Source organism: Mauremys mutica, chromosome 19 (assembly GCF_020497125.1).
Source record: "Mauremys mutica isolate MM-2020 ecotype Southern chromosome 19, ASM2049712v1, whole genome shotgun sequence".
In the NCBI taxonomy this organism is placed as follows: Eukaryota; Metazoa; Chordata; order Testudines; family Geoemydidae; genus Mauremys; species Mauremys mutica.
The window spans coordinates 10,584,889-10,612,372 of NC_059090.1; the positions used below are offsets into that span (position 1 = coordinate 10,584,889).

A 27,484-nucleotide genomic window follows, 5' to 3' on the forward strand; every position below is an offset into this window, starting at 1 on the left:
CAATGTGTCTGATTGAAATCCCCCAAAGAATGGAACTTGTGTGGCTCAATCCTAGTGAGCTTTGCAGATCTCAAGCATAGTCCCTACCCAAGTAAAGTTAGGCTGTGATATTCTGACAAGCCTATTGGAATTAGGAGTCCAAACCCACTGGACTTCAGTGGAAACTGAGCACCTAACTCCTCTGGGTTCCACTGCAAATCCCAGCCTTACACTCTAAAATAGAGCTGTTTGCATGGCACTATAACGTGCCCTATGCTCCCCCAACCTAGACAGGATGCACTCCCGACCCTGGAGAGCTTACAGTCTTAGTAAGATAAGACAACCAAAGAGGAAGATGCAGGGCCACAATTCAGGATCCTGGAGGATTACTGATGGAAAGGAAGATTGCATGAAGGGGAAAGGTTTGAAAGCAGGAGAGAGCCAAGCAGTGTGTGCTGGGGGCAGAACAGGATTAGCAGCACAAGGCTGAGGGTGGGGAACGGATACCAAAGGGAGTGGAAGAGCTGGAGGATTAGAATGCTCTGTATGGAATGTCGGGGAGATGAAGGGGGGTTTATTAGTCTCTGCCATCAATGTAAAAAGCCAGCTTTTCTCCCCATTGCTTTAAACCATTTACCCAGCCACGATTCTGAACGGCGAAGGAAGCTGACAGATTCAGAAACGTGACCGTTTGGGATTAGGGGAGATGGGAACAGTAACTAGCTCACTGCAGTAGGCTTTTTCCACCATACAGCTGGGAAAAGACTGTCTTCTGTCAAAAAAGTGTCATGGTGTTTTACTGCTGTGATCAACCTGATTTCCTGCAGGTTATTTTGGAAGGCGTCCAAGCCTGGTTTGGTTGCCTCTAGCATTATTTGGTTTCAGACATGTTGGGTCCAGTAGTGAAGCCCTTATGGAGGTAAATGTCCTGTGGTGTTTGAAATGCACCACTCAAGCTAATCAGCAGGTGATGGGAGCTTTGCTTGAGTAAGGCCTGAAAGACTGGGGCAGCTGGCACTGGCAGTTATAACTGCATCCTAAACACAGGCAGGACTTTGACTCTCCAAGCCCATCAATTCCATGTGAGGACTAGTCACCCAAATGTCCTCTCCCGCAGCGGGGAACGTGAATACCTGATGCAGCTGAGAAAAGAAAACTCCATAGGATGCTCCTAGTCAATTGTGTGATGCGCTGCAGAGGGGAGAGAATATTTTCCTGAGCTTGAATTGAGAGGAAGGGGAGACCTAAGAAATGCCCTGGTGCCCTCATCCTGGCTCTGCCACTAACTCCTCTCTTTGGCCTTAAGGAAGTCAAAGTTCTCCATACAAATCTGCCATCTGTAAAACAGGGATAAAGAGCATTTTGCCTGCCTCCCAAGCATTGTTAAGTATTTGTGTTTGCAAAGAGCTATGTAACTGTTGAGCGCTGTTAATCCTGATCTCTCTCAATAGATTATATACACTGCAGTATCATTGCAGAGGGACAGTTCTTGGCATACATAGGGGTTATAATGGATTTTGTATCTAGCTAGAAGATCCTTATGATTTAAGTGTGTACTAGGACAGTTTCTTTGCTAATGTTGCACTGGCACAGATATGAAATCCTATCAGATCACAGGCAGGTGGTTAGCATGGTGGAACAGGAGGCTGCCTTCCAGTCCAGGGACTTTCTTGACACAAGGAACCAGAAGAGCAAATTATGGAAAACCTCAGCCTTGCTGTTCCATTTCCTGATGCCTAGCATCGTCATCTGTCATGGGATGAATATGCCACCATAGACTCTAAATACTTTGCCAAAGGATGGTAACGTTTGTTCATATAAAGAATGACATGTTTATGATTAAGGCAAGAGAATAATAGTGGGCTAATTTATACCTGGCATAACTGATATCAGTGGAGAAGCATGCACTTACACCCGTTCTGAATCAGGACAGTAGGCATTAAATGCACAGTAAGGCAGACTCTACTGAGTTGTGGGGCTGGGTTATAGGGTACTCTATTGTCCCCACTAACAATGTCTGGAGGTGTGACCCAGACTGCACCCACTAGTGAAATGAGGCCACAGTTGTTTCCTTGTGTCTCCCAATGCTGGATCAAAGAGTGCCGTAAGCACTGGACTTCAGTCCAATGTAAGTGATTTCCAACATCTTAGTCAGATCCTGATCAGACTGTTAGGCTGAAGGAAGGGGTACATTCAGTCAGGCACTCAGGTCTCTCTACATGCTATTAGATCAGACAATAACAACAGATGTTACCACGTTAGCTGGCTGTCCTTACCTGCACCCTCTGGACTATACAGGAGAGAAATATCATGGATGAGGTACATTCTTAACCGAATTGCATCAAAAAGTGGAATCTTTAATTATCTGCAGAGGCAGATGGGAACCAGAGTTTAATGTTGCATCCACAGGACAACCCTTCCTCACTTCCACTCAAAACAAAGATCGTCCTCCTCCCATACTGCAATTCATTGATCAGGATGAGCCCATGTCAAGCTTGGCGCTAGAACTGTTGGCTGTGAGGCCAGAATGCTTCCACTGGAGCTGTACTGTCACCAAGGTAGAATTGTCCATGCACAGAGAAACTTTTTGTCAGCAGGTTTTGAAGGATTTAGAGATTTTCAGCTTCAATAGCACTTTCTAAAGGTTCACATTAGCCTGCTGCCCCAGAGGAGTATGATAGGCTTATCTTTGAAGTTTATTTCCTTCCAGGTCCTTGATACCTAATGAGTGCTGTTAACCATTCATCTTCAAAACCGTTCGCCTGCTGCCTGAAAAATAGAATGGAAAGTTATGGATTCTTTCCTGCCCAATTCCAGTCTTATCCCTCTCTTAAGATCTCTGTAGCAAAGGAACATAGAGAGTTGGCTTGCATTTCTCCCTCTAAGTAAATATGCTTAGTACCTGAATTAAATATTGCAGATGGAAAACTTGAATGGAGTCTGTGCAGCTTTTAGGGACAAAGTTGAATGAAGAGGGAAAATACTACTGTACGTGGTTACTGAAGCCATTCAATAAAGCCATTGACATATAGGAAGAAACAGTGGATTTAAGCCAATTTATTTCTTAGGGCAGCTGGCGGAGCACGTGACATCACCAGAATGAAGCTCAGCTCAGACTGTCGTCTCGCCAAAGGGCTGTGCTTTTGTGAGATGGGCTACAGAATGCCTAGGGTGAAATTCACCTCCGTGCTGAGGGCGAGCAGGAGCTCTGTGCGTTACTGACCTCCCACTTTAGCTCCCTCTTTGGAGGGCTGAAGTATGTCTAGCCCTTGTGCTGCCCATCTGCACAGAGGTGAATTTCATGGATAAGCAGTAGGGAGAGTTGAATAAAGTAACAATTCCCACCCCAAACCAAGCTACAGCCAGCTCCACTTGTTCATTAACATTTTTAAGCAGTCTAATCGTTAGTGTCTTTTCCCTTGGCAAATTGACCTTTGCTGCATCAAACAGATCCTGTTCCTGAGAGGCTAGAAAAATCTGTCATGATGCATCAGGAAATTGTTACTGGATGGAATATTTTTAGCTGTGCACTAACTCTCCATCTCCTCCCCCTGCAAATCATTGGGCTCCTCTCTCTGTTGCTGTATCATCACCATTCACCTTCCCTGCATTCTCGCTTGGATGCAGTTTGAATGCAATGCCCATGTAAATGTACCAGGTCACCAGGAGCTTTGAAATCGAAGCACTGACCTTCTGTAGTGAGGTACACCACCATGCCTGGTATTACCCTCCTCTGCACTGCTTGAGTATCTACACCGTATGGACCAAACTCCCAAAGTGCACTGGGGTCGGTGTAAAGCCAGGCAGGGGCTCTCTGGAAGCAGCCTCTGCTTTGGTGGTTCTCAAGTCCTGGTCAGGGCACTTATATGGCCCCTGTTGCCATAGTTTGAGGTCCTCACCATTTTGAATGGGGTTGACTCACAGCACCCTGTGAGGTAAAGAAGTGCCCTTTGACCCATTTTGCAGATGGGAAATTGAGGCACAGAGACACAGTGATTTGCTCATTATACAGGGAGTCTCTGGTGGAGCAGAAAGTTGAGTCTGAGTCCCAGCCTGACCACTGGACGGTCGCTCCTGCCTTGGGGATGGAAGGAGCTAAAGGAGGTGTTTAAAGGACTCTGTATGTTGTTGAATGGAAAAAACCGTGCAGCTGAAGCTCTGAATTGTTGAGCTAGAGGCTCTGAGCTGTCATTTTCCTATTGGCTAGAAGAGCCTGGCAACTGACATAAAGATGATGCGTTGCTGTGACCAATGCTTGTTCCCTGTGCAGCTGTGGCGAGAGCGCTCCGTGGGGAGCTGCTGAAGAGAACACCGTACAATAGACAGACAGCTGATTTGGTTTCTGTTGCTCCTTGGGCTCTTTAAAAAAATAATTTTAAAGGAAATGCAGGGATTTTTCTGACTTGTTTCAATACTGGGCAGAACCTCTGAACAAACCTGGGCCCAGTAGACAGCTTGGCAACATGCAACATCAGGTGAAACTTGTTGGATTTAACTGGGTCTGACTGACTCAGAGCCCTCCAGGGGACGTGGTGAAACCCAAGAGAAGTGTTGGTGTGAGTCCCTGTGCAGTGAAATTTCAGTTGGGCACAGTCTCCGTGACTGTGCTGTACAGACGTGCGCTTGTAATTTATGTGGAGGCTGAATGATGATGAGAGGCGTGAGCAGCTGTCGCTGCATTGAGCACAGCTTGTGGGTACGAGCAGAGTTCTGAGTGAGCTAAGCAGGGTCAGCCCATGCCTAACAAAATCTGAATGTGTCTTTTAGTCCACGGCCACCTGTTTGTATCACAGGCTGGGACAGGATTTGCAGAACAACTAGCTTTAAATCTACTTCGAGCGTGTTTATGAAGTTGTTGATGTTACCAGATCAGTTGTGGAAACAAAACAGATAGGCAGTTGACTCAGGGTGGGTTGATCGAAACCTTAACGTGCAGCTATCTCAGTGCTCTGCTTCTACAGGGACGTGCCCATTTCACATGCTCCCTGCAGTTACCACAATGGTAAGTGAGCTGGTTCCATGGCTCAGGTTTTTTCCTGTTGTATTCCTTGTCCAGGAAAGCCCATTAGAACCTCCCTTTGTAAATGGGGGGCAGGGAGGGGGTGCTGGTACTCTGCTCCACGGGGGGGAGCACTCCTCCCAGATTACATGGAGATTCCCACCCCATGCTGGGACCCATCTTCCTTCCCCTTTGAGTCTCTGCCTGCCTTCCTTCTGGATGGCCACAACTAGCAATTAGTCCCTTTTGGACTGTCGGGGGACTAAGCGGACACCATTGCCTATCCCCCTGGAATACAAGCCTGGTGTGCGCCAGTCCGAGATCAAGAAACCCAAAAGTAGACTCCTACCCTGGACATTCAGCCAGCGAGGTGCACTGGGTACAGGTCCTTTGGTTAGTATGAGCTGAGCCATTGTACAATTAGCTTGTTCCGTTCCTCTGCCGATTCATAGGGCTTTCTTCAACATACGTATTCACTCTGCATTCCCACGAGACGAGGCGGCTATGAGTGGTGTATCCTTCGCCTCTGGTTTTGTCAGGCAGGTTCAAACGTAGTGTTACAAAGTTAACGCTACGCAATTGACTCCATGAGTTCCAGTGCCTGGGTTCACAGACTGCTGGACCCTGCTGGGCTTAAATAGTGAACCTGCAGGCAATTGTAGTCACACTCGTACACAAGGTGGGGGAATGTTGCTAACTAAGCTCTGGGGCAGAAAAGCATAAATGTTCTTTAAGAAAAGTAACTGAGCAGATGAATTATCTCTAGCATTTAAGGAAAGACTTGCTTTTCATCATTTTTAAGGCATAAAGGACTATTATGGTCATCTAGTTTGACCTCCCATGTAACACAGGCCAGAGAATTTCACCAACAATTCCTGCTTAACTTCTGGTTTAGCTATTGTGTATTGTAAGTAGTTCTGGTGGTTAACGGCACTCCCTGTTTTAAAACAAATATTGTGCCTTATTTCTAGTCTGCATTTGTCTAGCTTCAGCTTTCAGTAATTGGATCTTACGCCTTGGTCTGCTAGATTAAAGAACCCTCTGGTCTCAGAAATCTTCTCCTTAGGTAGGTTATTATATATATTCAAACAGACAAAAGCTTTTGAAAGCTGTGTTGGTGTTTATGAAACAAATAGTGACATTGGTGTTTTCTGTGGTGTTTTTGGGGAGGCTTGTGCTTCCCAAAGACTAGGTGAAATTCTCTTGGACGTAACTGGTGTCTGCAGAAAGGCACCATTTGAGTGGGACAGAAAGGTAGGTTTTTTGCAGATGTTCCTCTAGGCACATCACTTTTACAACCAGCAGAGGTTGGGCCCTGTAGCCCTCTCTGGAGCCACAAACACCAGAGAAGCAGGCAACTGATTTGAGTTCCCCACCTTCCCATGGGCAGTGGGGCTTGGGCTTCCAGCGTCCGCCCTGGGGTGGCAGGTTCTGGCTGTGGGTCTCCATCCCCCGGCTGCAGGCTAACCAACCCCCCATTGTCTCTGGACTCCACCACTTTCCTCAGCCCTCCATCACCCCTGCGCCCCGCTGCCTCCCTACCCACCTCTCTATCCAGGGCTTAATTTGTCGCCCAGCTTGTGCCGGAGCTGAGTAAGACTGCTGTGAAAAGCGATATTTGTATGTTTGTTAATATCACTTTTCACTGCCTCTCAGCTAGATAGTAAGTCTGCCATTTAAAGTGAAATTAACAAGCATACAAATATCAGTTTTTACAGCACTAGACTTACTAGCTAGCAAGTCTAAAAAAAAAAAATCAAAAAATCAAAACAAACAACAAAAAAAGACAAAATCATGCAAAGCACCTTATTTTGTTTCTGTTCTGTCCGGTAAAGACTAGAGACAATTGTACATTATTTTTATGATGGAGTCAGCAAAAAACACTACTTAAATTACAATGATTTGGACATGTGTATGTACATACTTGTTTTTCCTAAAGTATTTTAGAAAAACTGTCAGAGCAGCCGCCAGCAAGAGTTTGTGGCCGCACTCTAAGGCCACCAAAATTTTTCTTGTGCGAACCCCTGCTCTAAGGGATGTTCTGCATGATGCCGCTATTTCAGTAGGAAATTGACCACAGAGAATTGTGTGTTTCAAATGGCCAGATACCTGTCCTAAAACTTAATGCCAACCTGCATTGTGTATGTCTGGGGCTCTAGCATTTTCACTCCAGTTGCAGTCAATGGAGATTGGGGGTTATGGAATTTGAAGGCCCTAAATCAGTAGATCTCAGCCTTTCCAGACTACTGTACCCCTTTCAGGAGTCTGAGCTGTTTTGTGTACCCCAAGTTTCACCTCACTTAAAAACTACTTGCTCACAAAATCAGACATAAAAATGTAGTTGCTCCCAAAAGTGTCTCAGCACACTATTGCTGAAAAATTGCTCTCTCAGTTTTACCATGCAATTATAAAATAAATCAATTGGAATATAAATATCGTACTTACATTTCAGTGTATAGTATATTGAGCAGTATAAACAAGTCATTGTCTGTATGAAATTTTAGTTTGTACTGACTTGTGCTTTTTACATAGCCTGTTGTAAAACTAGGCAAATATCTAGATGAGTTGATGTATGCAGAGGTTTTCCAGGGGGTCCCCCCAGGGGTATGCGTGCTCCTGGTTGAGAACCACTGCTCTGAGTATTGTGAAGGTTGAGGAGGTTTTGCTGTTAACATCACAGGGCAAAAGGAACCCTGTAAAGGGATTTTATTGGTGTTCATAAGTGAACTAATGTTAGATACAGAAAGCTGTAAAAATTGGGGCATTTATTTCCTAATATCCCTCTCTCCTTGTAGCAAAACGATAGCTCTAATTTGGGTACTGCGAAAAGAGGTATTTTGAAAATGTGTCAGATACTAAAACATGCGCACTATAGATGTAATCAGTGCATGAAACATACTGGTCAAAGGATTGGGGAAGCATTGACAAATATCACAGTCTCATCCTTGCTAATGGCCCTAGGTACTAGCTAGCAATTGTGTTCTCTCCCTTCTGCTCCTCCTCAATTCAGTCAGTGATACTGCAGCCTACAGTTTGGGAAGTCACAAGCACAGGCAGGGTAACATTTTCCAAAGTGCCTCCAGCCCTTTGGAACCTACATCCCTTGGAAAGTCAAGGGGACTTAGATTTCTAATTGTCTAAGTCACTTTTGAAAGGGGCAGCTTGGCTCCCAAGCCACTAAAGACACTTTTGAAAACTTTAGCCTAAATGAGGACAAGAGGAGTGGGCGGCTAGAAAGGGAAGGTTGCCTGAACCTAGGGAAGGAGAAGATGTGGTTCTCCGCTAGGATTTTGGCAGCAAATGCTGTTTGAGAAGCTGAGGCAGGGACTGTCCCATATTATGTGTTTGTATAGCTGCTAGCATGATAGATAAATCTTGGGGTGCAGTGGGTAGTGCATTGGCTGGCCGGGTCACTGTCTGGATTAAAAGGGAAATTGGAGGATAGCCTTTTTTAAACTGCCCAGCCTCCTTTCAGTGAGGCTGCTGCATAGAGAAAATAACCCATAAAAGGTCACAGCAACTGTATATTAAATTAGCTCTTTTTCCTACAGAAGTTTCTATGTTAGGCATTGCTATGGATAGAACAAAATTAGATCTGTTTTACAACCTTAAATATTTAATACATAATTTCAGAGCATGTAGTCTAATATTAAAGAGATGGCTCTATGAATAGTTTGTAATTATAGATACTGTCACAGATCATGAAATCTGCTTGATCACATCTAGGAGAAATATTTGGGTTTTCTAGATGGAAGAAATTGGAGGTGGGGACATGGACTCATTTGTGACTGGTGGAGATAACAGTGAAAACAACCGGAAAAAAAGTCTCCCCCACCAATTTCGGTTCTTAAAAGGCAGTTTGGAAGATTTTCCTTCCCTGTGAGGAAATAACAGAATGGTTCCCATCTCCCTCCCTTGGGAGAAAATAACACAGTTTAGGAACAGCTGCTTAGTCAGCAAATATTCCCAAACGGGCAGTGACAAACTCTTCAACGTGGGCTTATCACTATTAGACCAGTGGGACCCCTCAGGTCTGGGATACTCCTCCAGCATCCTGGCAGCTCAGGTCTGGGGGGGACATTTTACTACCACTGGAAAAATTTGGAATTAGCAGCATTTTGGCCCTTATTTCCACCCCCTTTTGGTAAGTCTTCACTGCTGCCCTTCCAGTGCCTCCTGGGTGTTCTGATGAAATCCAAGGATACTTAGGATGTAGGTGGCCAGCACAGCAGGCATGTTCTAGCCAGCTGTTCCTAGCAGATTAGGCAGAAAACCCCATGGAGGGATGATCCAGTGGGTAAGACGTGAGGACCTGGGTTCAGTTCCCTCCTCTGCCACAGACTTCCTAGGTGACCTTGAACAAGACACTTAATCTCTCTGAGCCTCAGTTCCCCATCTGTAAAAGGGGGTAGGGGGGTAATAGCATTGCCGTACTTCACAATGGAGCGTGAGGATAAATACGTTAAAGATGGAGATGCTCAAATACTATGGTGATGGGGGCCATAGAAGTAACCAAGATAGACAGGGAGAAGATACATTTTAACCCTTCACATGCTGCACATAAGCAGCACAAGCGGTGCACTCTGAGGGCAGGTCTACACTAAGGGCAGGGGTCGAACTAGGGTACGCAAGTTCAGTTACGTGAATAGCATAGCTGAACTCGAAGTACCCTAGTTCGAATTACTTACCCGTCCAGACGCCGCGGGATCGAAGTCCGCGGCTCCAAGGTTGACTTTGCCACCGCCGTTTGCAGTGGTGGAGTACCGGAGTCGACCGGAGCGCGCAGGGAGTTCGAACTATCGCGTCCAGATTAGACGCGCTAGTTCGAACTCACCGCGTCGATCGGGCAGGTAAGTGTAGACTAGCCCTGAGTGTCCCTGGTACACCTGCCAGCAATGCACATGCAAACTCTGTGATGAGAATAAAGCACTGGCAGAATTAACCTGTTCTGCATAGCTTCAGAATGAGTGACTGGTTTAGATCTGAGCCCGGTCTACACTACAGTTACATTGACTGGGACAGACAACAGGGCTGTTGAGCAGAAGTTGCACAGTCTAGTGGATTAGATCTAGCCCCGAGAGTCTTTCAGCTCCAGTGATTGAAAGATGACTTTTCTTTTTTAACTACCTTTATCAGTGGTGGCTGTTTACATTTATGTTGTCAGTCAAAAGGACACCAAGCAACCGCTACTGCACAAACAGCCTTGTTCCCTGCTTAGGGAAACAATTGCCACATTTCTGAATGCCTTTGGAGGGTTGCCGGGTTCTTGTCAATTAGTATCAGTGGCATTACTTTATGTGTTCCAGTGGTTGTCAGAATTACCATCAGACGCTACCGTGAAAGAGCTATGTTTGCAGTGCAGCTGCTAATGAACACTAGCTTCCTATCTCTTTAGAGACTGAGCACTCTGAAAGAAATAACAGATGCACTGACAGTATGGACCGTGGCAATTCAATGCCAGGACAGTAGATTTTAGGTAGTGTTCTTTTGGCTAACTGATGCTCTAACACCTCCGTGGTGGTGGTTTATATCTGACATTTTTTTCCATCCCTCCATCCAGGGTGAATCAACTGATGATGCCACCAGCCTCTGTGAAAGTCTGAGACGGTGAGTGACCAAAACCAACACAAAATGTTTTTCTTAATGACAATGGTGACTTGCGTGTGTGCTGGGCGTTGGAGAAGAAATGCCAGTTCCTGACACTGCAGGTTGGCAGAGGGATTGCACTGTGTACTAGGAGGTTTCCCCTATACATCTTCCAGGGAGCAAGGGTGAGGAACATGACAGAGTGCAAAGTAGGTGACTTTGGGTTCTGATAATTACAGCAAAGCAGCCCCAGCTGCAAACTCTCTCCATTTTACTCTATTTGCCCACCCCCAAGACCCTATGTTACAGCCTCCTAAGAGCAAATTCCACCTAATCCTTCAAAGCAAAGCCACATGAGATCTACCTCCAGCCTTGCTTACCCATAAGAGCAAAAAACCCAGTGCATCAGATCTCTCTGACTCTTGCATTTTTTTTGCCCGAAGTAGTGATTTTATTGCAAGGGACTAAGGCATCTGAGAGGCCTGCGCAACCCCCTGTGTTTTGCATGGCCTGAGATGTAGTTTGAGAAGTAGATGTGTTGCCTTGATTACAATAAACAAACACGGTGAGGAAAGGGCCTATAAAATTCCTCTCAGCCCCCACCCACCTTCCCTGCTGTTAAACTAGCTCATGTGCCACTTACCACCACCTTCGTTTTCTGGTCTGGTGGAGAGTGGGGAGCTCTACGTCATAACACTTTCCAATTTTGCAGCAACTGGTTTTATCGCTAGCTGCCAGTCACAGAACTACAGCTTGGAGCACAGGATAAACTCTTCCTGGGTTTTGACTGGGGCTACAATTAATTACGCAAGTTTAAAAAAAGGAGATTTTTCTTAAACTAAGTGCACTGGGAGAATCCTCATGAAATAGCACAATTAAGAATGGCCTTTTTTGGGGACTGATGTAATACAATCTTGACTGCAGCAGATATGTTGCTTCTATGGGGGGAACGTAGAATCTAAGCATTTAATAGGCAAGCTTATACCTTTTATGCGCCGGGCTGGGAGTTTAAATGGCATGAAGTTGGTGTTAATAGCAGCTTTTTTACATGGCTAAAGAATCATCAAAGACTGATTGCAAGACTTACTTATAATGGCATTAACATGTTTCCCATTAGAGCAGTTTGAAAGGGAAGGGTCATATAGTGATGTAAAAAAGGGATTTCCCTACTCACCAGGGAATTCAGTATCAAAACTGCTGGTGCCACTTGCTTAAAATAAATTTGTTGCCTTTTACTCCCTTGACCTCTGCGGTGCGAAGGGAGGTGGTTGGGTTCTATTTCATCTTCATTAGGGGCAGAATTGCTGAGTTTTCCAGTTGCATAATCATCCTCAGCTTGGCCCTCAGACTGCAGGGGTGGCAATTTGAAAAGTTTGTTTTTCAGTCGTTTTCACATCAAATCTGCTCCATTTACAAATACACAGATAGTGTGTTTCTTTCTACGTTTTTCCTTTTCTTCCTAATTTTAGTGTAATTTGCTCAGTACTCCACGTCACCTAGTAAAATTTAATTTTTAGTCTTTGAGCAATGTAAGACACACGTACGCTCTTGTGCCCTCTAAAGACAAGCGTGAGGCTCTAATCTGAAGAGGAATAGTCATTGGAAAAACCTCAAGCTACGGACAAGCATCTTTCTTGGCTGTCCTGTGATACAGATAATGGGCTGATTTCAGAGGGAATGTCAAATGTGCCACTGTTGTGTTTGCAGAAGGGTTAAGTGCACCTAGACTGCCACTCCCTTGTTTTTCCTACTGCCTATTCTTCATGTACTTGGCAATGATGTGGGTTACACAGCAGTAAATTACCAATGAACTTGCTAGGCCAGAACTGGTCTACATGGCAGTGTAACTATTTTGGGAAGAGGAGCGATTTTTTTTTTTTAAACTTCTCTAGTTATACCAGTACAAGCCCTAGCATAGCTCTAGTAAGGTGAGTACATAGTACCTTATAGTGGTACAGCATTTCTCCCTTCCCCTGTGGGAACAGACTACACCAGTAGAACTGCACCCCGCAGTAGGCTGGCTGTACTGCTTTAACTATACCAGCATAATTAAAGCGGTACAACTTGCCCATAGATGAGGCCTCATCTGTTTGGATCGGCCTCTTGAGTGAAGAGTAGGGCTTGTTTTCCAAGCTCACGGGAAGAACAGAACCAGTGCCTGTCTTTATAGAGCCATACACAGCTCCTGTCACACTAATGACTCCCTCCCCCACTTTTATTCACAGTTGACATTATGGATGATGAAGGAAATGCTGTGTGGACTCCAGCTCCCACAACCACCACTCCAACCTCCTGCTAGGAAACTCCAGTACTGGACACAAGGAACAGTTCCAGCTCTGGGCTGCATTTGGAGTCTTATCGAGTGCTAAACTAATCACTTCACTCTAACCAGCTGCTGGGTCAGGGTCAAAGACAGGAATGGGGATGGCCTAGATACCAGCGCTCCTAAGCCGAAGGATAGTGTAGGGTTTCCCCACATTGCTGAGTGTCCGAAGAGCCCACCACCACACTACCCCTGTGTGTGACTGTACATTGTGTATACAGTTTTAGGTTTAGCCAGTGAAGAAGTCTATGTTGCATACAGGGCAACTTCCGTCCTATTAAATGCTGCCAGTTCCGTTAGCCAGAGACTATGCTAGCTGGGGACCTTTTCTGTACATCACAGCTTTACAAATTGAAGGCTCAACCCAGATTTCTTTAATTATTATTTAAACAAGTCAGAGGATGCTTTATCTTCATGAAAGACATTAAATACAACTCTATCAAATCTCTATTTTAACTCTGAGCATCTCGAAAGGCCCATGCACCTGTACTGGATGTGAAAGCTTCCACTGTGTTGCAGCATCTATCCCCAAGAGGGCTCCAGGGGAACATTCAGAAAGTATGGCACAGACCTTCAAGCAATCCTGCTTAAGGGAGTACTGGAGGAGCTAGCCTGGACATCCGTCTCTTATTCCTGAGCAGCTGGGAGGAGAAATCTCTCCCTGCACAAGATGTTCTTTGGGATTGTTACAGAAGAGCCAGGAAAACCACGGTCAGTGATATCTGGTGGCTTCCAGTTTTGTTTAACACACTTAGTTTCAGTTCCAGGTAGAAGGTTTGCAGAATACCAAAATCCAGAGATTAATTGCTTTATGTGGAGTCTGGTACTGCTGCCCTGATGTGCCAGTGATGGTCTGTCTTTGTTTACATGCATATAATGTTCATTAGGCATGTTGCAAATACTAATAATTTTTTCCAGTATTTTCAGGCACATTTATGATGTTATAAAGCTTTGTTTCTACCCAACAATGCACACCCCATTTCCCCTCCCCACTGTCCTACTGTTCTGGTTTGCTCCCTCCAATGGGAGCGCCTATATTACTTAAGTTCACTTTGATCTTTACAGAAATGCAACTGGGATTTTCTTTTTAATACACTAATCTAAACTGAGTTAGTAAGAAGTGAGCCTCTCTTAGCTGATTTTGTTTCAACAAGGGTCTTGTTTCATGCAGTTGACATTCGAGTATAAAATTTATACTACACCAGCATGGAACATATTACAGCTCTGAGAGCAACAAAGTGCTAACAGCACCAGAAAAATATCAGATTGCCAAATCACCTTCTTTTTCTGTTTGGGCTTATACTTCTCTAAATTTACCTACATAGCACTGTAAAATGTACGTAGGCCTCAGACCCTTTCAAACTCTGACCAGGGCTAGATTGGAAACAATACTAAATTAGCATAGGCATTACCAACCCTGGGATGGTTTTAATAATCTCAAAAACACTGATTAGTTTATGCTGTCATTGGAGCCATTGATTAATGTCTCCTCCTTTCAGGCAGCACTGCAGTGACTGATTACTTAATGCAGGTGTCATATATGCAGAGTCCACCCCAATTTAAAATGCTTCCTGTCTTTTCACTTCTGTGCTCTGCAGTGAAAACACGAGAGAGGGCAGATACTTCCAGTTAGCAGCCACATTAACAATATTCCTTTTAAAAAACAGACTGACCAGAAATATCTGTTGTTAATCCCCTTGGAATTAACAAGACCAGCTGTTAACTGTAGTTGGGGCTAGGAGGTGGTTTATCTGGGATAACCTACCAAAGGAATGAGAGCAATACAAGCCCTTCACGCCGGCTAACAGTAATGCTAGAGAAACTAGCAGTGCCTGGGTTACCTTAAATAGAGAGGTTAGTGACCCCTACTTGTGTGCTAAAACAAATCTCACACCATGTTGTTTTAATTTCTTCTAAACTGTGCCAATAAGGTTTAAAGGGTGGTTAGGTTTTGCTAGAGAATTCTATAGGGCACTTCCATATTTGTTTCCTCCTTATAGGATGCATCTGCAAAGGCTGCTTTTCACTAAAATACTCTTAAAAAAACCAAAACCCACCCTTTAAAAGTATTTCTTATAGGCTGAGTAAACAATTGGAGACAGAAGCCCCACTACTGGCCCATCCTCAGGAGAGCAGCAAATGCGCCACTAAAATAATAACCAAAGCAAGTTCAAAACAATGCTTCATTTCCCATCTCGTACTGTTGTTAACATTGCTTGGGGAAAATGTCAACGCTGCAGTCTGGCAGCCAAAGGCCTGAGTTAGAAACAAGTGAATTTTTTGTGCTTCTCCTTAAGATGTTTGCTGTTAAGTTATGTAAAACAAACCACAATTAGTCACTTGATCTCAGAGGCCAAGGGAAAATTAGCTGAATTTCCTAAATTATTATTTCAAGTGCTTTGTCTTAAAGTTAGAGCACTTCTCAAGAGCAGGACTTCAGCATTTACTGAGATTTTATTCCCATCAATTTGCAATGGAAAGAGAGCCAAAATACACCTTCATCTCCTTGGTAGGAAGGGCCGACCTCACTTCCTATGAAACAAGGCCCAGTTCAGCCACGATGTAAGCAAATGGAGAATTAGTTCCAGTCTGCCCCCCCCATCAACGAGCCTTCAGTGATTGATTGAATTCTTCTCCAGTTGGAGGACGAGACCTGGCACCAAGGAGGTAGAGCAGCAAGCCATGAGAACTAAGGGAGGGGAAGGAGCAGGGAATTTGGAATCCCCATACTAAGCCTGTCACTGCCCCGTTACAGACCATGATCCATGTTCAGCCACCTGAAGAGATGAAGGTATTTTTTGAGTGAGTTGTAGCTACATATTTCTATTCCAGGATGGAATTTTTCAAGCGTTGTTCTATTAGAGCTTCTATTAAATATTTATTCTCTTAGAAAGAAACCAGATAATTCGGATAAAGGGGGTCAGGCAGTAACAAAGCTCTAAGTCAAGGGAAGCTTTCCAACCACCCTCAGAAGAGAGGTTTGAAAACACTAAAGAGGAGGTGGCTGGGTACAACCTACCTTCTGCTGTAACATTCTGTGAGGCTGCATATTCCTGTCGACAGGAAGAGTGGGGGGTCCAAGCCCAGCTCTGCCACTTGGACTGCAGGCAAGTCACTACCTCTCTGCTTGTTTCTTCAGCTGTAGACTGGAGAGACTGAGGCACTGTATCAATGAATATGTTCTTCCCTACCCCTACCCCCATTTCCAGTATTCTGGTGTTACCCTGCAGTACTAGACTCATCCTCTCCCACATGCAGAGTTTACTAGGGCAGGGTCTCTAGTTGTTAGTTTTGACAAAGCCATGATGAGTTTTCCCCACAGAAATGCCTCAGGAGAAGTCATACAGAAACAGAGAATGTGGTGAATCACGTTTTGCACCACAATCCAAATTGTTTAATGGGATCTTGTCACTTAACAGCTCGAACTGTGGACTTATTATTTAACACACACACAGCAAAAGTTTAGCCTTGCCTTGTGTGTAGCTGCAGTTGCTGGCATAATGGGGAGAGAAGGTAGAATGGTAGATCCTTTCATTTCTGTACAGAGAACTAGCTCAATGTACCCGTCTCTGAAATCTGCAGAGAGGTGGGTTTTTTATGAAATCACTTCCACCGTGAAGAGAAAGCTTTAGCATAAGCAAGTTAGCTCCACAATCCTACCTTTTGTGGCCTATCAACTCCGCTTGAAAACACACCCCAGTGTAAGTGTTAGAGGGGCCATAATTAAAGATCGACCTTAAGGGACTTCATGTATTAGCAAGGCTGGGGTTGATTATCTGTAAGCAAAACATGGTTCAGTACATTAGACTTAAGTCTTTAATTTAAATGGTTCCTGGGAACATCTGTATGGCCACTGTCCTCTTACTCCCCCGGCTCCCCAAACAAACTGCATTGTTGATAACTAGGGCATAGTCTAGTAAACCCTCCTGTCCCCCCTTAGAGCAGGGAAAACAATCAGAATGGAAGGTGGGGTTGGGCCTGCCTAACTCTCTCCTTCCTTCCTATACGCACACAGCACCTGCGGCGAGGTGGTCAATGCTACTGGCAAGCATACACTGTACCTTTTGTCCAGGTGTAGCCCACACTACTGTTAAGTCCATCCTCCTCCCTCAGTGCTCCTCTGAAATCCCTAATTTCAGCACCTGTGATGCTTTGCTGCAAGATACCGGCTCCCTTAGTGCAATCGTCTGTGGTTACCCTGCCATATTAAGTGTAACGGTGCTCTGCATGAATGGGTGAGGTAGAGGTTACAGAGAGCGGGGGAGGCTGCAGGGTGCCTTCAGCAAAACCAGATGGTTACAGCAGATTGCAAGAGCTTCCTTATACTTCACTTCATCTTAAAAGCATTTTACCTCGTGCCAGTGCAACCTCCACGGGAGCTTTTGCACAGCAGGAGGCAAAACTGAGGGCAATGGGGACAAGACAACAACTAGACACTTAACACTGCAACCACACCCAGTAAGTGTTCACATCCTGTAGCCTTTACTCACATAGCTGGGTTTGGTAAAAGCTACACCACTGCTTACCTGAGTGAAGCTTGAAGTACTGGGCCAGCATCCTCTAATCTCAGTCAAACCTCAGGGTAAGACAAAAATAAACTCTACATAGACTGGAACGCTAAGGCTGTCTCACTCCCCCCCGCCCATCCTAGTTATTTGGTTTCTTCTCTATTTGCTTTATTGTTTTGTAAACCAGCACTTGCAATCACTTTTACTATGTGATGTATGGGAGTATATCGTATGTTTTCTTGTTATACAAGGCAGGAGTATAAAATAGTTTTCTGATTTCTTTCAGAAGCAAATGGCTATTTTATTTTTTAAGAGCAACCGATTGTCAATCTCAGAGTATAAAGAGAAATAAAGCCAAATCTTTACCTTTATGTAAATTAAGAAATAAAAGTATTTAAAACATACCTCCGGGCTTCTCGTCTGTGTCGCGGCTCCGGCCTCCAGGCAGGCAGCCAGAGCAGCTGCAGGCTCTGACTCAGGCACTGCTGATGGGGCCATTGCAGTATGCTGGGGTGCCAGTCCCAGAGAGATGCTCAGGGCTGCCTTAGATTGAAAGTAGAGCTGGATAGGAGTGCAGTGGTTACAGCAGCTCCCAGTGGGAGAATCTCTGGCTGGAGTAGCATCAACCTTTTCTTAAATGGCTGAAAGGAAACACAGCGGGGAGGAGAGCTCAGGTGATGAGTAAGGGGGCTACAGAGCCTCTTCAGGCTGCTGGTAAACACAGTGTTCAGCTGGTGACCCGTGCGAAATCAGTGCTCTCAGTGGAGGGTTGTCCAGAGACCAGGCACTCATCTGCCTCACAGAAGTACCACCTCAGGCAGCCTCAGCACAGGGCTCCAGGTTCGAAGGACCCCAGAGACTGAACGGCCCCATAGTGCAGCAATGGGTGGAGCAGCACGTGGGACCAGAGCTGGGGTAGGTGCAGAAGAATCCCAGGGGTGGATCTGTTCTGTGGATAAAGGACTTCCATCTCCAGGGCTGCTGAGGCAAAACCTTTCACTGGTTTTAAGGAATGGCTCCAATTTGTCCTGTGGATGAGTCACAAAAAGAGGGCTGAACTTATCAAGAACCTAAAACCGGTGACACATGCAGCTGAACTACACAGTGGGCGCAGCTCTCCTGGCAGCACCCAGCCTGAGTGGCTGGGCTGGGCAGGAGAAGATACCCAGGTGGTGGGAGTCCTCCCCCAGCCCAAGAGGAGTGATGTTAGCTCCAGTGTTCCTCACACAGCATCAGCAGAGGCTGATGCACTGCCAATCCCACTGCACCCTACTGTGCTGCCAGCCCTTGTGCCAACCAGGGAATGCAACACAAATGCCAGCGCCCCTTCCCTATGTGCAGCAGAACAGCATAGGTCCCATTGGCAGGGCAGCTTCGTGGCACAGGACTCGCCCTTTAAATACAGTAATTTCCTGTTGGCAGAGAGCATCAGGCATTCAGCTTGATCAGACTGTGCCAATGATTTGATGAAGCAAATTTTTATGCATTCAGATGCTCCTGCAGTTGAACTTGGCGCCGCAGCAGTGTTTGCCCAGTTAGCTGGAAGCCAAAGCTCCCAGCATGGCTCTCCTGGTCACATTTGTGTGTGTGGCTGTGGCAGGAGGTACATGGTGCTCTCATTAGCAGGCCCTGCACCCCAGTAGTGAGGAGACTACAACTGGATTAGACACTGCACCTCAACTCCTCTCCTTTACCCTGTTAGTTCAGTCACTCCTTTTCCCTTCTGCTGCTGGCCCTGGAGGGCTTTCCAAGGCATTGATCGAGGGCTTTTGCAATAAGACATGCAGACCACAGCCCAATTTACTGGATTACTCCTGGTACAGAGACCCAGGGTCCTGAGACCTGCTGAGCACCTGCAACTCACGCCACCTTCAATGGAGGGCAACGCTCCTGCGTTGTGAATGGGATCTGCTGAGGAAACGCCAACAGGCTCTTTCTCTGGGAGTCCAAGTCTCATTCACAGAGTTCCTACTCGCATTATGAATGACTGTCATTTACTACGTCCCTACAGCAGCTAGCACAACAGGGACCCAACCACACTGGCCTCTAGGCTCTACTGCAATACACATTTCACTGCAAATGACTCCAGCCTCCTGTGTTCCCTAGCAAAGCCCTTTGCTAAGAACTCAGAATATCTCACTCATTGAAAACTACTCACAAAGTGACAATTAAACAAATGCCTTAAGGAAGGGAGGGCGTTAAGCTTCCCTCACCCCTCTCCACAATTACCAGCTGCTGCACAAACCATCAGTCTGCACTGGTGGCAATACCAATTACAGTATACAGGGGAAAACTCTAACAGGGATTTCTCAAGGGTTATGAAGTCACTCAGTATGAATTGTAATACCCGAGTCTTATTTGTTCAGTTAGCGAGGTAGACAGATGCAGAGAGAGAGAACAGGCTCCACACAACGAAGAGCCCGGGACACCAAAGTGTCTTGCTTTGGATGCTTCAAAACTGATCCAAAATGTTCCCTTCTCCTGCAGCTCAGCACCAGTCCTGAACTACTTGTTCAATCTGGCCACTTCCTGCAGCAGGCCTCCCCCGGGGACTCAGACCCTTAGCTCTTGGGATCACGGCACAAGGCCTCAGATTGGCTACGCCTGCTCTAACAGGCCAGTCCCCAGGTTTCTTAGAGACGCCTAAACTGGCTTTAGCTTTTACTAACAGAGTCTTGTTCTCTATCCCTAGGGCTTCTCTATTTCAAAGGTTAACCCTTTGAACACTGTACACATGTCAGTATCAACCCTGATTACACAAAGGTCCTGGCAAGCGTCCCAAACTGGGCCTTGGGATAACAGCGCTGAAACCCTGCCCCTGCTGAGGTTAGGAGCTCCCCAGAGCACCTCCAATCTTTGCTTTATCGGGAGCTTCATTAAGCAGGGTGCAAATGACTAGCTAGCCCCAGGGCTGAGACTGAGACGCTGGAAGCATCTGCTAGGATTATTCCCAATTTCTCTCGGAAAAACACTCACCATTTTCCACGCTGCACTCCTGGTTAAAATGTTTCTGAACTAGCAGGTCATATTCGTGTCCTCGTCTCTCTGTGCCTCCTCCGGGTTGGTTTCACAGCAGGGCTGGGCCTGGCCCAGCGCAGTCCGTACACAACTGACAACTGCAGCAGCTGAAAACAAATCAACACCTTACTGTTAGTTTCTTGCCAGCCAAGAGCAATCCAGAAAGAGACCCATTAAGAGTCAGAAGTTCCAGTTATCCCTGGAGGGATTTGAGCCTTTGTGCATGTAAAACAGCTGCATTGTTCTTAGTTATGCAATGAGCCTTTGTGCATGTAAAACAGCTGCATTGTTCTTGGCTATGCAATGCCACTGCCCCCACCCTGCCCAAAATGCTATGCCATTCACCTGCCACTACTCCACGTTGGGTGACACGCACAGTCTTGAATGCTGTTGCATCTGCTGCCATGTGCTTTCCCTAGGAGATGTAAACACCATTTCTTCATTTAAACAAACCAAGCACAAGCAGCTGCATAGTTAATGAATGTGTGCATCACCCTGTCATTAGGACCAGGAGTGTACTGGCCACAGAGGGTTTGTTAAAACCCACAACTTGCATTTCCATGTAGCTCACCCCTCCACCCCCAGCCCAGTGAGGAGCGTAACATGTCCTGGATGCAAAGGAAAATGCCACTGAACTAAGAATTTTGGTTTTTTGAGGTAACCATCCCCACTGAAGTGCTGCTCACATTTCACAGGCTCTGCCAGCATCGCCCCCACCTGTGCTGGCTCCATGCAACTCCTTCAGTCACAGATGGGGAACCCTGCCCATCGCAGCTACCGTGGTGCAGATGCTCCCACAATGCTCTTGTCGCCCACCCTTCAATGACCACGCTGGGCCCTGCCCTGGGGTGTTTGACACATGGATTTTTAATTTGCTTCACTTTGCTAATGGGGGACCTCCTTACCACCCCCAGACTGGTTCCTGCTGCATCAGCCCTCCTGTGCTGCCTCACTCCATGCATGGCTGGGAGCACAAACTTCCTCTCTCCTCTGGCTCCCATTCACTCTTTTTTGTTGTTAAAATTCTCCAGCAGGACTTGAACCTGCAGTTCTGACAGGGAGTACAGTGACCAGATGTCCTGATTTTTATAGGGACAGTCCCGATAGTTGAGGCTTTTTCTTATATAGGCGCCTATTACCCCCCACCTCCTGTCCCGATTTTTCACACTTGCTGTCTGGTCACCCTAAAAGGGAGCTCCTCGTGGAATCACCAGTCCCTAGTGCCCCGGGACTGGGCAAACCTGCCTCCACAGGGTCTTGTGGGGAGGTGGAGGCAGCCACTGAGCATGCTGGGAGATCGACACTGGCCCAGAAACACCAGGCAGGTCGTCACCTAACCATCACTTCAGACAGAAGTACCATGAAATGACTTGCCTAAGGTAGAAGCGGAGCTGGGAAGGGAACCCTGCAGCCCCAGCTTCTGGTGCCCTGCTCCATCCACCAACCCACTCCCTGCAGTCTAAGGCAAATACACTGGGAGGGCAGCTGTAGCTTCTCTTTCCTGCGCTGTCTTCAGACCCACAGCCCAGTTACTCCGCACAGATGCTGCTCTACATAATTACTTACTACAGATCTGTTCGTCTCCTTAGTGAGTCCAGATCCCCGTGTGATTTTATTGCTTGCCGAAGTAGCCTGCAGCACTCACCCCATTATGCTCTCAAAGCTACTGAGTTTGTCTGCCTGGAATTGTTGAAACACCGATAGAAAGAAAAGCCTTAATTAAAATCAACACCTCGTCTGTCTCCTGAAAACTGGGCGATGGATAGGACATGAAACCACGTGAAACGAAGCCTTTGCAATTGTTGAAAGGCACAACTAAGTGCCGGGGAAACAAGATTGGACTTGGTGGATTAGTAAAAGCCTTTCTATACACTGCACATCAAAGCCAGGCTCCGTCAGGCAGTGTAATAGGCAACAGAGTCGTTATCCTAGCACAACGGCCTGGGTGAACCCACAAGGATTTTCTGCCCCCATCCCAACTACACAATCTCCAAGACTAAGGCCATGTCTACACTAGAGAGCTTAGAGTGGCACAGCTGTACCAATGCAGCTGTGCCGCTGTCAGATCTCGTGGAGCCGCTCTGTGCCGACAGGCGAGAGCTCTCCCGTTAACATGCTAATCCATGCCCGCCGAGCGGCGGTAGCTATGTCGGCGGGAGAAGGTATTCACACCCTTGAGGGATGTACGTTTTGCCGACATACCTGATAGTGTAAACATGGCCTTAAACATACTACAACCGCGCTACACTTCACACAAGCTCTTCTGCTCCAAACCAGATTGCTCTTGTCGGAGGCCAATGCCTAACACCGCCCAATTGCAATCCGCTCCATCCCACAGACAGAGGCAGCTGAACATCGCGGGCACAGGAATTGAAACTTAGTACCTCTCTCTTCATTGGCCTCTTCCTCACTAGGAGGAAATGCCCAGCCTAGGTCCAGAGTAACTCAACCAGCCTCTGTGGCATTATGCTACATTTACCACCAACCGGTCAGAGTCCAACATTTCTGTTCTAGGAGAGGCCTCTGCCAGGGCAGGGCCCCACAGTGCCAGGTGCCAACGACAGGCCCTTCCCCTTTGGGGTCTAGGTGCTAAAGCCACCACAACAGAGCAGAATTTGGCCCTACGTATTTCTGCCCTGTCGTCCCTTGCAAGAGCGATGGGGAGTCTCCTAGAAACACTTCAGTGCTGCTAGGAGCGATTTGATCTCCAATCCAGCCAGCCACTGAAGAGCAACGCCGGCCCTTGTTCAAAACACGCCAGGCTCTTGTTCACCCACTCTGTACCTGGGGGACACACACACACATGGGGTCCAGGCCTGAAAGGCACCGGGTACCAGCGACCCTCCACTGAAATCAATGGGAGTCGCTGTGCACAGCACCTTTTAGGATCAGGCCCACGAGGAGGCTCCCGCTCAGGCCGCAGAATCCACACCCACATACAAACGTGCCTGTGTAAAAACAGAGTCCAGTACAACACGTGCCTGGCTCTGCTCCGGGCTCATCAGAGCCAGCAGACCAAGTTACGGGAAGGCTCATTTTAACTGCAATCAGGCACCTGAACTGCTGCTTAAAATACTGGCCATGGGCAGCTTTCGGAGCACGAGGACAATGAGCCGGCTCAGCCAGACTCCACCCCTCACTCCCCTTTTCAGTGCCACCCCCACACTCACCTGTGCTGCCAGCCTGTGTGCTGCTTTATTCCCAAAATCTGCAGCGGGACCGATGGCAAATCCCAATCCCCAACAGTGGCAGGTTCCTAAAGGAGAGAATAAATCAGCAGTGGATACAGACACAACTTCAAACCCCTCTCAGTCCCATCTAGGGCATCGGTAGATCATCAAAAAGGCCAGGCCCTGACCGCCAGGCACTGCATTTGCACAATTTATCACCAGTCATCTCTTCCAAGGAGTCTGGAACGGCATCTGAAGCGTGGGGCCCTTTATTAGGGCAGAGGCTTTGGAAGGTGCTGGCCCCCCCTAATTCCAGGAGGCAGAGGGTGCCCTGTGTGTCATCACCCTGCTCTGAAGTTTAGGCATATGGAGGTTTTGGGGTTTTTTTTGGGCCATATTCCCCGGTCAGGGAGACAGGGCTCACAGATGTTCCGCAGGCTAAGCCGGTGGCCATTTCAGTCCCTCCAGGAACAGCCATGGATAAGTTACCAGGGACCCTTCAAACCCTAAAAGCAAGTGGTCTTGGAAGTAAAGCCTGAGTAGCTCTGTCAGACCCTATCTAGTCAGAATTCCCTCGGGCGGGGTGAGCAGCAGCTGTGCCCGTGCAACCCACAGGGGAACATGTGTTGAGGTCCCCGCTGTGCCGATCCACAGAGAGCAGGAACCGCCCCAGCTCCAGAGCTGCAGCTCTTTAGCTCCAGCCACAGCCGCTCCTGCTTTCGGTTCGATCCTCAGTGTGTCGGCCACCAAGGCAGCCAGCACACAAGCACTGGCCAGGCAACATGGCTCAGCCACGGCTTTGGAGCGAGGCTCTAGACAGGTCATTGGCAGGGACTGATCCCAGCCCCCTGGATCTAAGAGCATGAGCCTGTTCGCTACTTGAGCGGCAGCAGCCTCTTCAACCTCTGTGCACAGTCCAGAGATGGACAAAGGCGCACAGTGTATTCACTAGCATGGGATACAGAAGTTTCCCTTCATCCCACTGCACTAACAGGCTGAGCCCAGGCCTGCGGGAGCCTGCTCCACCTCCTGCACCAGCCACGGCATCATCAAACCTGTCAGCGTCGATCTCCAGCCTCTCTGCTGAAGCTGGCGATCAGCGCCAGGGTCCGCGTGACTCACGTCATTGGTGACTACAGCTCTGCGCCACCTGAAGGCGGCTCCTGCCCTCCTGGAGCTGGGCAGACTGGCTGTTCCTTCCTTGGTGCACTGGGAGGAGAAAAATCACTCACAACCTCTCCTTACAGAACAATTGGCAAGCAAAGGGGGTGTGGATTCACCATTCACTGAAACCTCCCCCCCCCACCCACTGTAAAATCCAAACCAGGCGATGGGGGCATAACATCAGAGGAGGACCCCCGCCCCCGAAAGGGATGTTGTGGCCTGGTATGAATCTCAGGGATCTCACTCCTCTGCCGTTGAGGCTGGTGCCAAATACTTCCATGGAACGCAACCAGCACGAGTGCAGGGGGCCCTGCGGTGCTGTTCTGGGACACGCAGGAGGACGGGAGATACCGCAGGGTGGCTCAAGCGGTGCATTGCTCAGGTACAGTGGGGAGGGAGGCAGATGAGCAAGGCTGACAGAGGCCACAAATGAACAAGCTCTCCCCACCTCCTGGGGAAAGTGTGTTTCAGGTGGGACTCCCAGTGCATGCGCATCCGCTGCCTGGCCCAGGGCCCCCAGCTGCTGTGGAGAAATCCCTCATGCAGGGTGGAAACCTGGAGGGATGTGACCTACCTGTGATCTGGGGCAGGTCTGTCAATAATGCCGACCCCAGCAGCTGCAAAGCAGTTCAGAAGCAGCAGTGCTGGAACCCACATCCCAGCCCCAGGGAACCAGGGTGCCTGGCCCAATATCAACCCTCCCAGTAAATGCTGCTTCACCAGAGGCCAGGGAGACAGGGAGGGTGTCACTCTGGCGTGGCCGACAGAGGCCACTGCATTCACAGCACAAGAGGGCTCCTTCGGCACCCGAATGGGAAGCACTCAGCACTGGCATAAGCGGGTTCAACACCAAGGGGTCACTTACACCTGCTGGGAATTTGGCCCACAGCCCAGCTCCCGCTTCCCAGGCTGGCAAGGACCAGAACCACTGCAGAGGCTGCACCGTCGGCTTGTGGGGACGGAGACCCGCACCGGAGAGCTAAAAGGAATCAACCCCTGCAGTTCTCAGCTGGAGGATTGGAGGGGAAGAGGGACAGACCTGCCTCTCCAGTCATAGCAACTTACATGAATGTCCATCCAGGACTGTAACAGACCGTTTCTGACCTGCAGAATGTGAGAACTTGACCCCAGAACTCCAGCACTGATTGACTGGCCAACTACCTGGCTAATCCCCATTGAAACAGACAGATCTTACCACTGGCAAAGCAGAGACATGAGCGAGACAAGAGCTCCCGCTACCCCAGCCAATCACCCTGGCAGAAAGGAGGATGGTACCTGGGGGCACACAGCTACTGCATCAAGGTTACAGAGCAGAGAGCGTGAGGGCACGTGCAGAGGGGTCGGAGACAGGGATGTGTCTCTCTGACCCCAGGTTTGAGGCTCGGCAGACAGCGACACCCTGCACTCAGAAGAGTCCCCGTGCACGAATCAGACAGGCAGGTCGCACGGGTCAGCACGACAGATGGTTTATTAAAACTATGGGATGGTGCAAAAATATATATAAGCTATTAAAACATCTCAGCCAGGTCTGAGTAAGTCCAGAGTTCACGCCTTTTGAGCTGGTGTTTTGTTTGCTTTCTTCTTCTTCTTGGCTTTACCCTGCTTCCCCTGAGGCTCTTGGCCATGGCTCCCCTTGGCCTTCTTTGGCGAAGGGCCCTCTGCACCTGCCTTTCCTGCTCCTCCTTTCCTCTTTCTGTTCTTCTTCCGTGCTGCGGCCTGCCCTCCCTCTGGGCCTGCCTCTCTGCCGCTCTCCGCCCCGTTCTCGGGGCCTGCCTCTCTGCCGCTCTCCGCCCCGTTCTCCTGGAGAGCCTTTTTGCGGTTCTTGCGTTTCTTGGTAGCTGGCAGGAAGCCTTTCTTCTTCCGCTTGAGAGGCTTTGCTCCAGGGGTGTGCTCAGGCCGGGCCACTGCCTTCTCCTTTTTGGGGCGCCTGCAAACCAAGAGCACCAGAGATCATGGCACGTTCCAGCTAGGAAGGTGACGTGCGGCACAGCCTGCCCCCTATGGATGGCAGTATGGGCCAGTCACGGCAAGCGGAAGCACGAGCGTGTCACGGGAAGCGTAAATAGCAAGCGAATGGAGCAGGTTAGCTACGTTCAGCATCCCATAGAGTCCGTTACATTCTCTGAACATTTGCTCCATGGGATCATACAACAGCCCCAGCGGGGCCAGAATCCAAGCAGATAAACAACAGCTTCAGAGGAAGGCAACCCCAGCTCCAATAATGAACAGTGCTGTATACGTGTCTCTCTCTCTGCGTACACAAGTGTGGGGAGTGGGGACAGGCGGGGAAGCGAGGGACTTGATGGGGGGCAGCCAGCTCAAAGATGGGAAGGAGGATCCCAGGGGTTCCTACTTAACTTTTGGGCTCATTCCAGGCCCAGGCATGTGCAAGTTCCCACCGGGGTGAGGCCCCACAATATTTCCATGGCGGAGATGCTAGCCCCACCACCCTGTATAAATCCATTCGTGAAGCAGCAGCAATTGGCCATGTTTACAAGACGCTATGTGAAACCACACTCCCCTTTGATTCTATCTAGTGCCCTTTGTCCTCGCATGGCATGACAGAGGAGGGAGGTCCGGGCAGTTTTCAGCATGCCAGCAATCCCAACCGACACTTCGACTGAGTCACCTCTAACCCTGCTAAGTTACACCAGCCTATGGCAAACTCGGCCACCCCCCAAACTCCTCTGGAGACAGTGTGACTCAGTGGGGTGCCTAGACAGTTAATCCAGGTCCA

General features: G+C 48.0%; 2 protein-coding genes and 1 long non-coding RNA gene across 4 annotated transcripts in view; 1 reads left to right on the forward strand and 2 right to left on the reverse strand.

The window, feature by feature from the left end:
* The window catches only part of SPNS2 (sphingolipid transporter 2), a 192,992-nt gene extending 176,632 nt beyond the window's left edge, over positions 1–16,360 (forward strand). For both annotated transcript variants that reach the window (XM_044993608.1, XR_006574340.1), the window contains 2 exons: positions 10,539–10,585; positions 12,790–16,360. In XM_044993608.1, the coding sequence (XP_044849543.1) occupies positions 10,539–10,581 (43 nt within the window). In that variant the 3' untranslated portion in view covers positions 10,582–10,585; positions 12,790–16,360. The remainder of the gene's footprint in view (positions 1–10,538; positions 10,586–12,789) is intronic.
* LOC123352979 lies at positions 542–24,226 on the reverse strand. The gene is made up of 4 exons (XR_006574343.1): positions 23,584–24,226; positions 20,372–20,520; positions 17,801–18,423; positions 542–2,748 (listed from the first exon to the last, which is right to left on the reverse strand). It is a non-coding gene; the product is annotated as an uncharacterized LOC123352979 (long non-coding RNA).
* Positions 24,227–25,848: 1,622 nt separating this feature from the next.
* The window catches only part of MYBBP1A (MYB binding protein 1a), a 76,547-nt gene continuing 74,911 nt past the window's right edge, over positions 25,849–27,484 (reverse strand). The window contains exon 29 of the mRNA XM_044993607.1: positions 25,849–26,674. Within this exon, the coding sequence (XP_044849542.1) occupies positions 26,293–26,674 (382 nt within the window). The 3' untranslated portion in view covers positions 25,849–26,292. The remainder of the gene's footprint in view (positions 26,675–27,484) is intronic.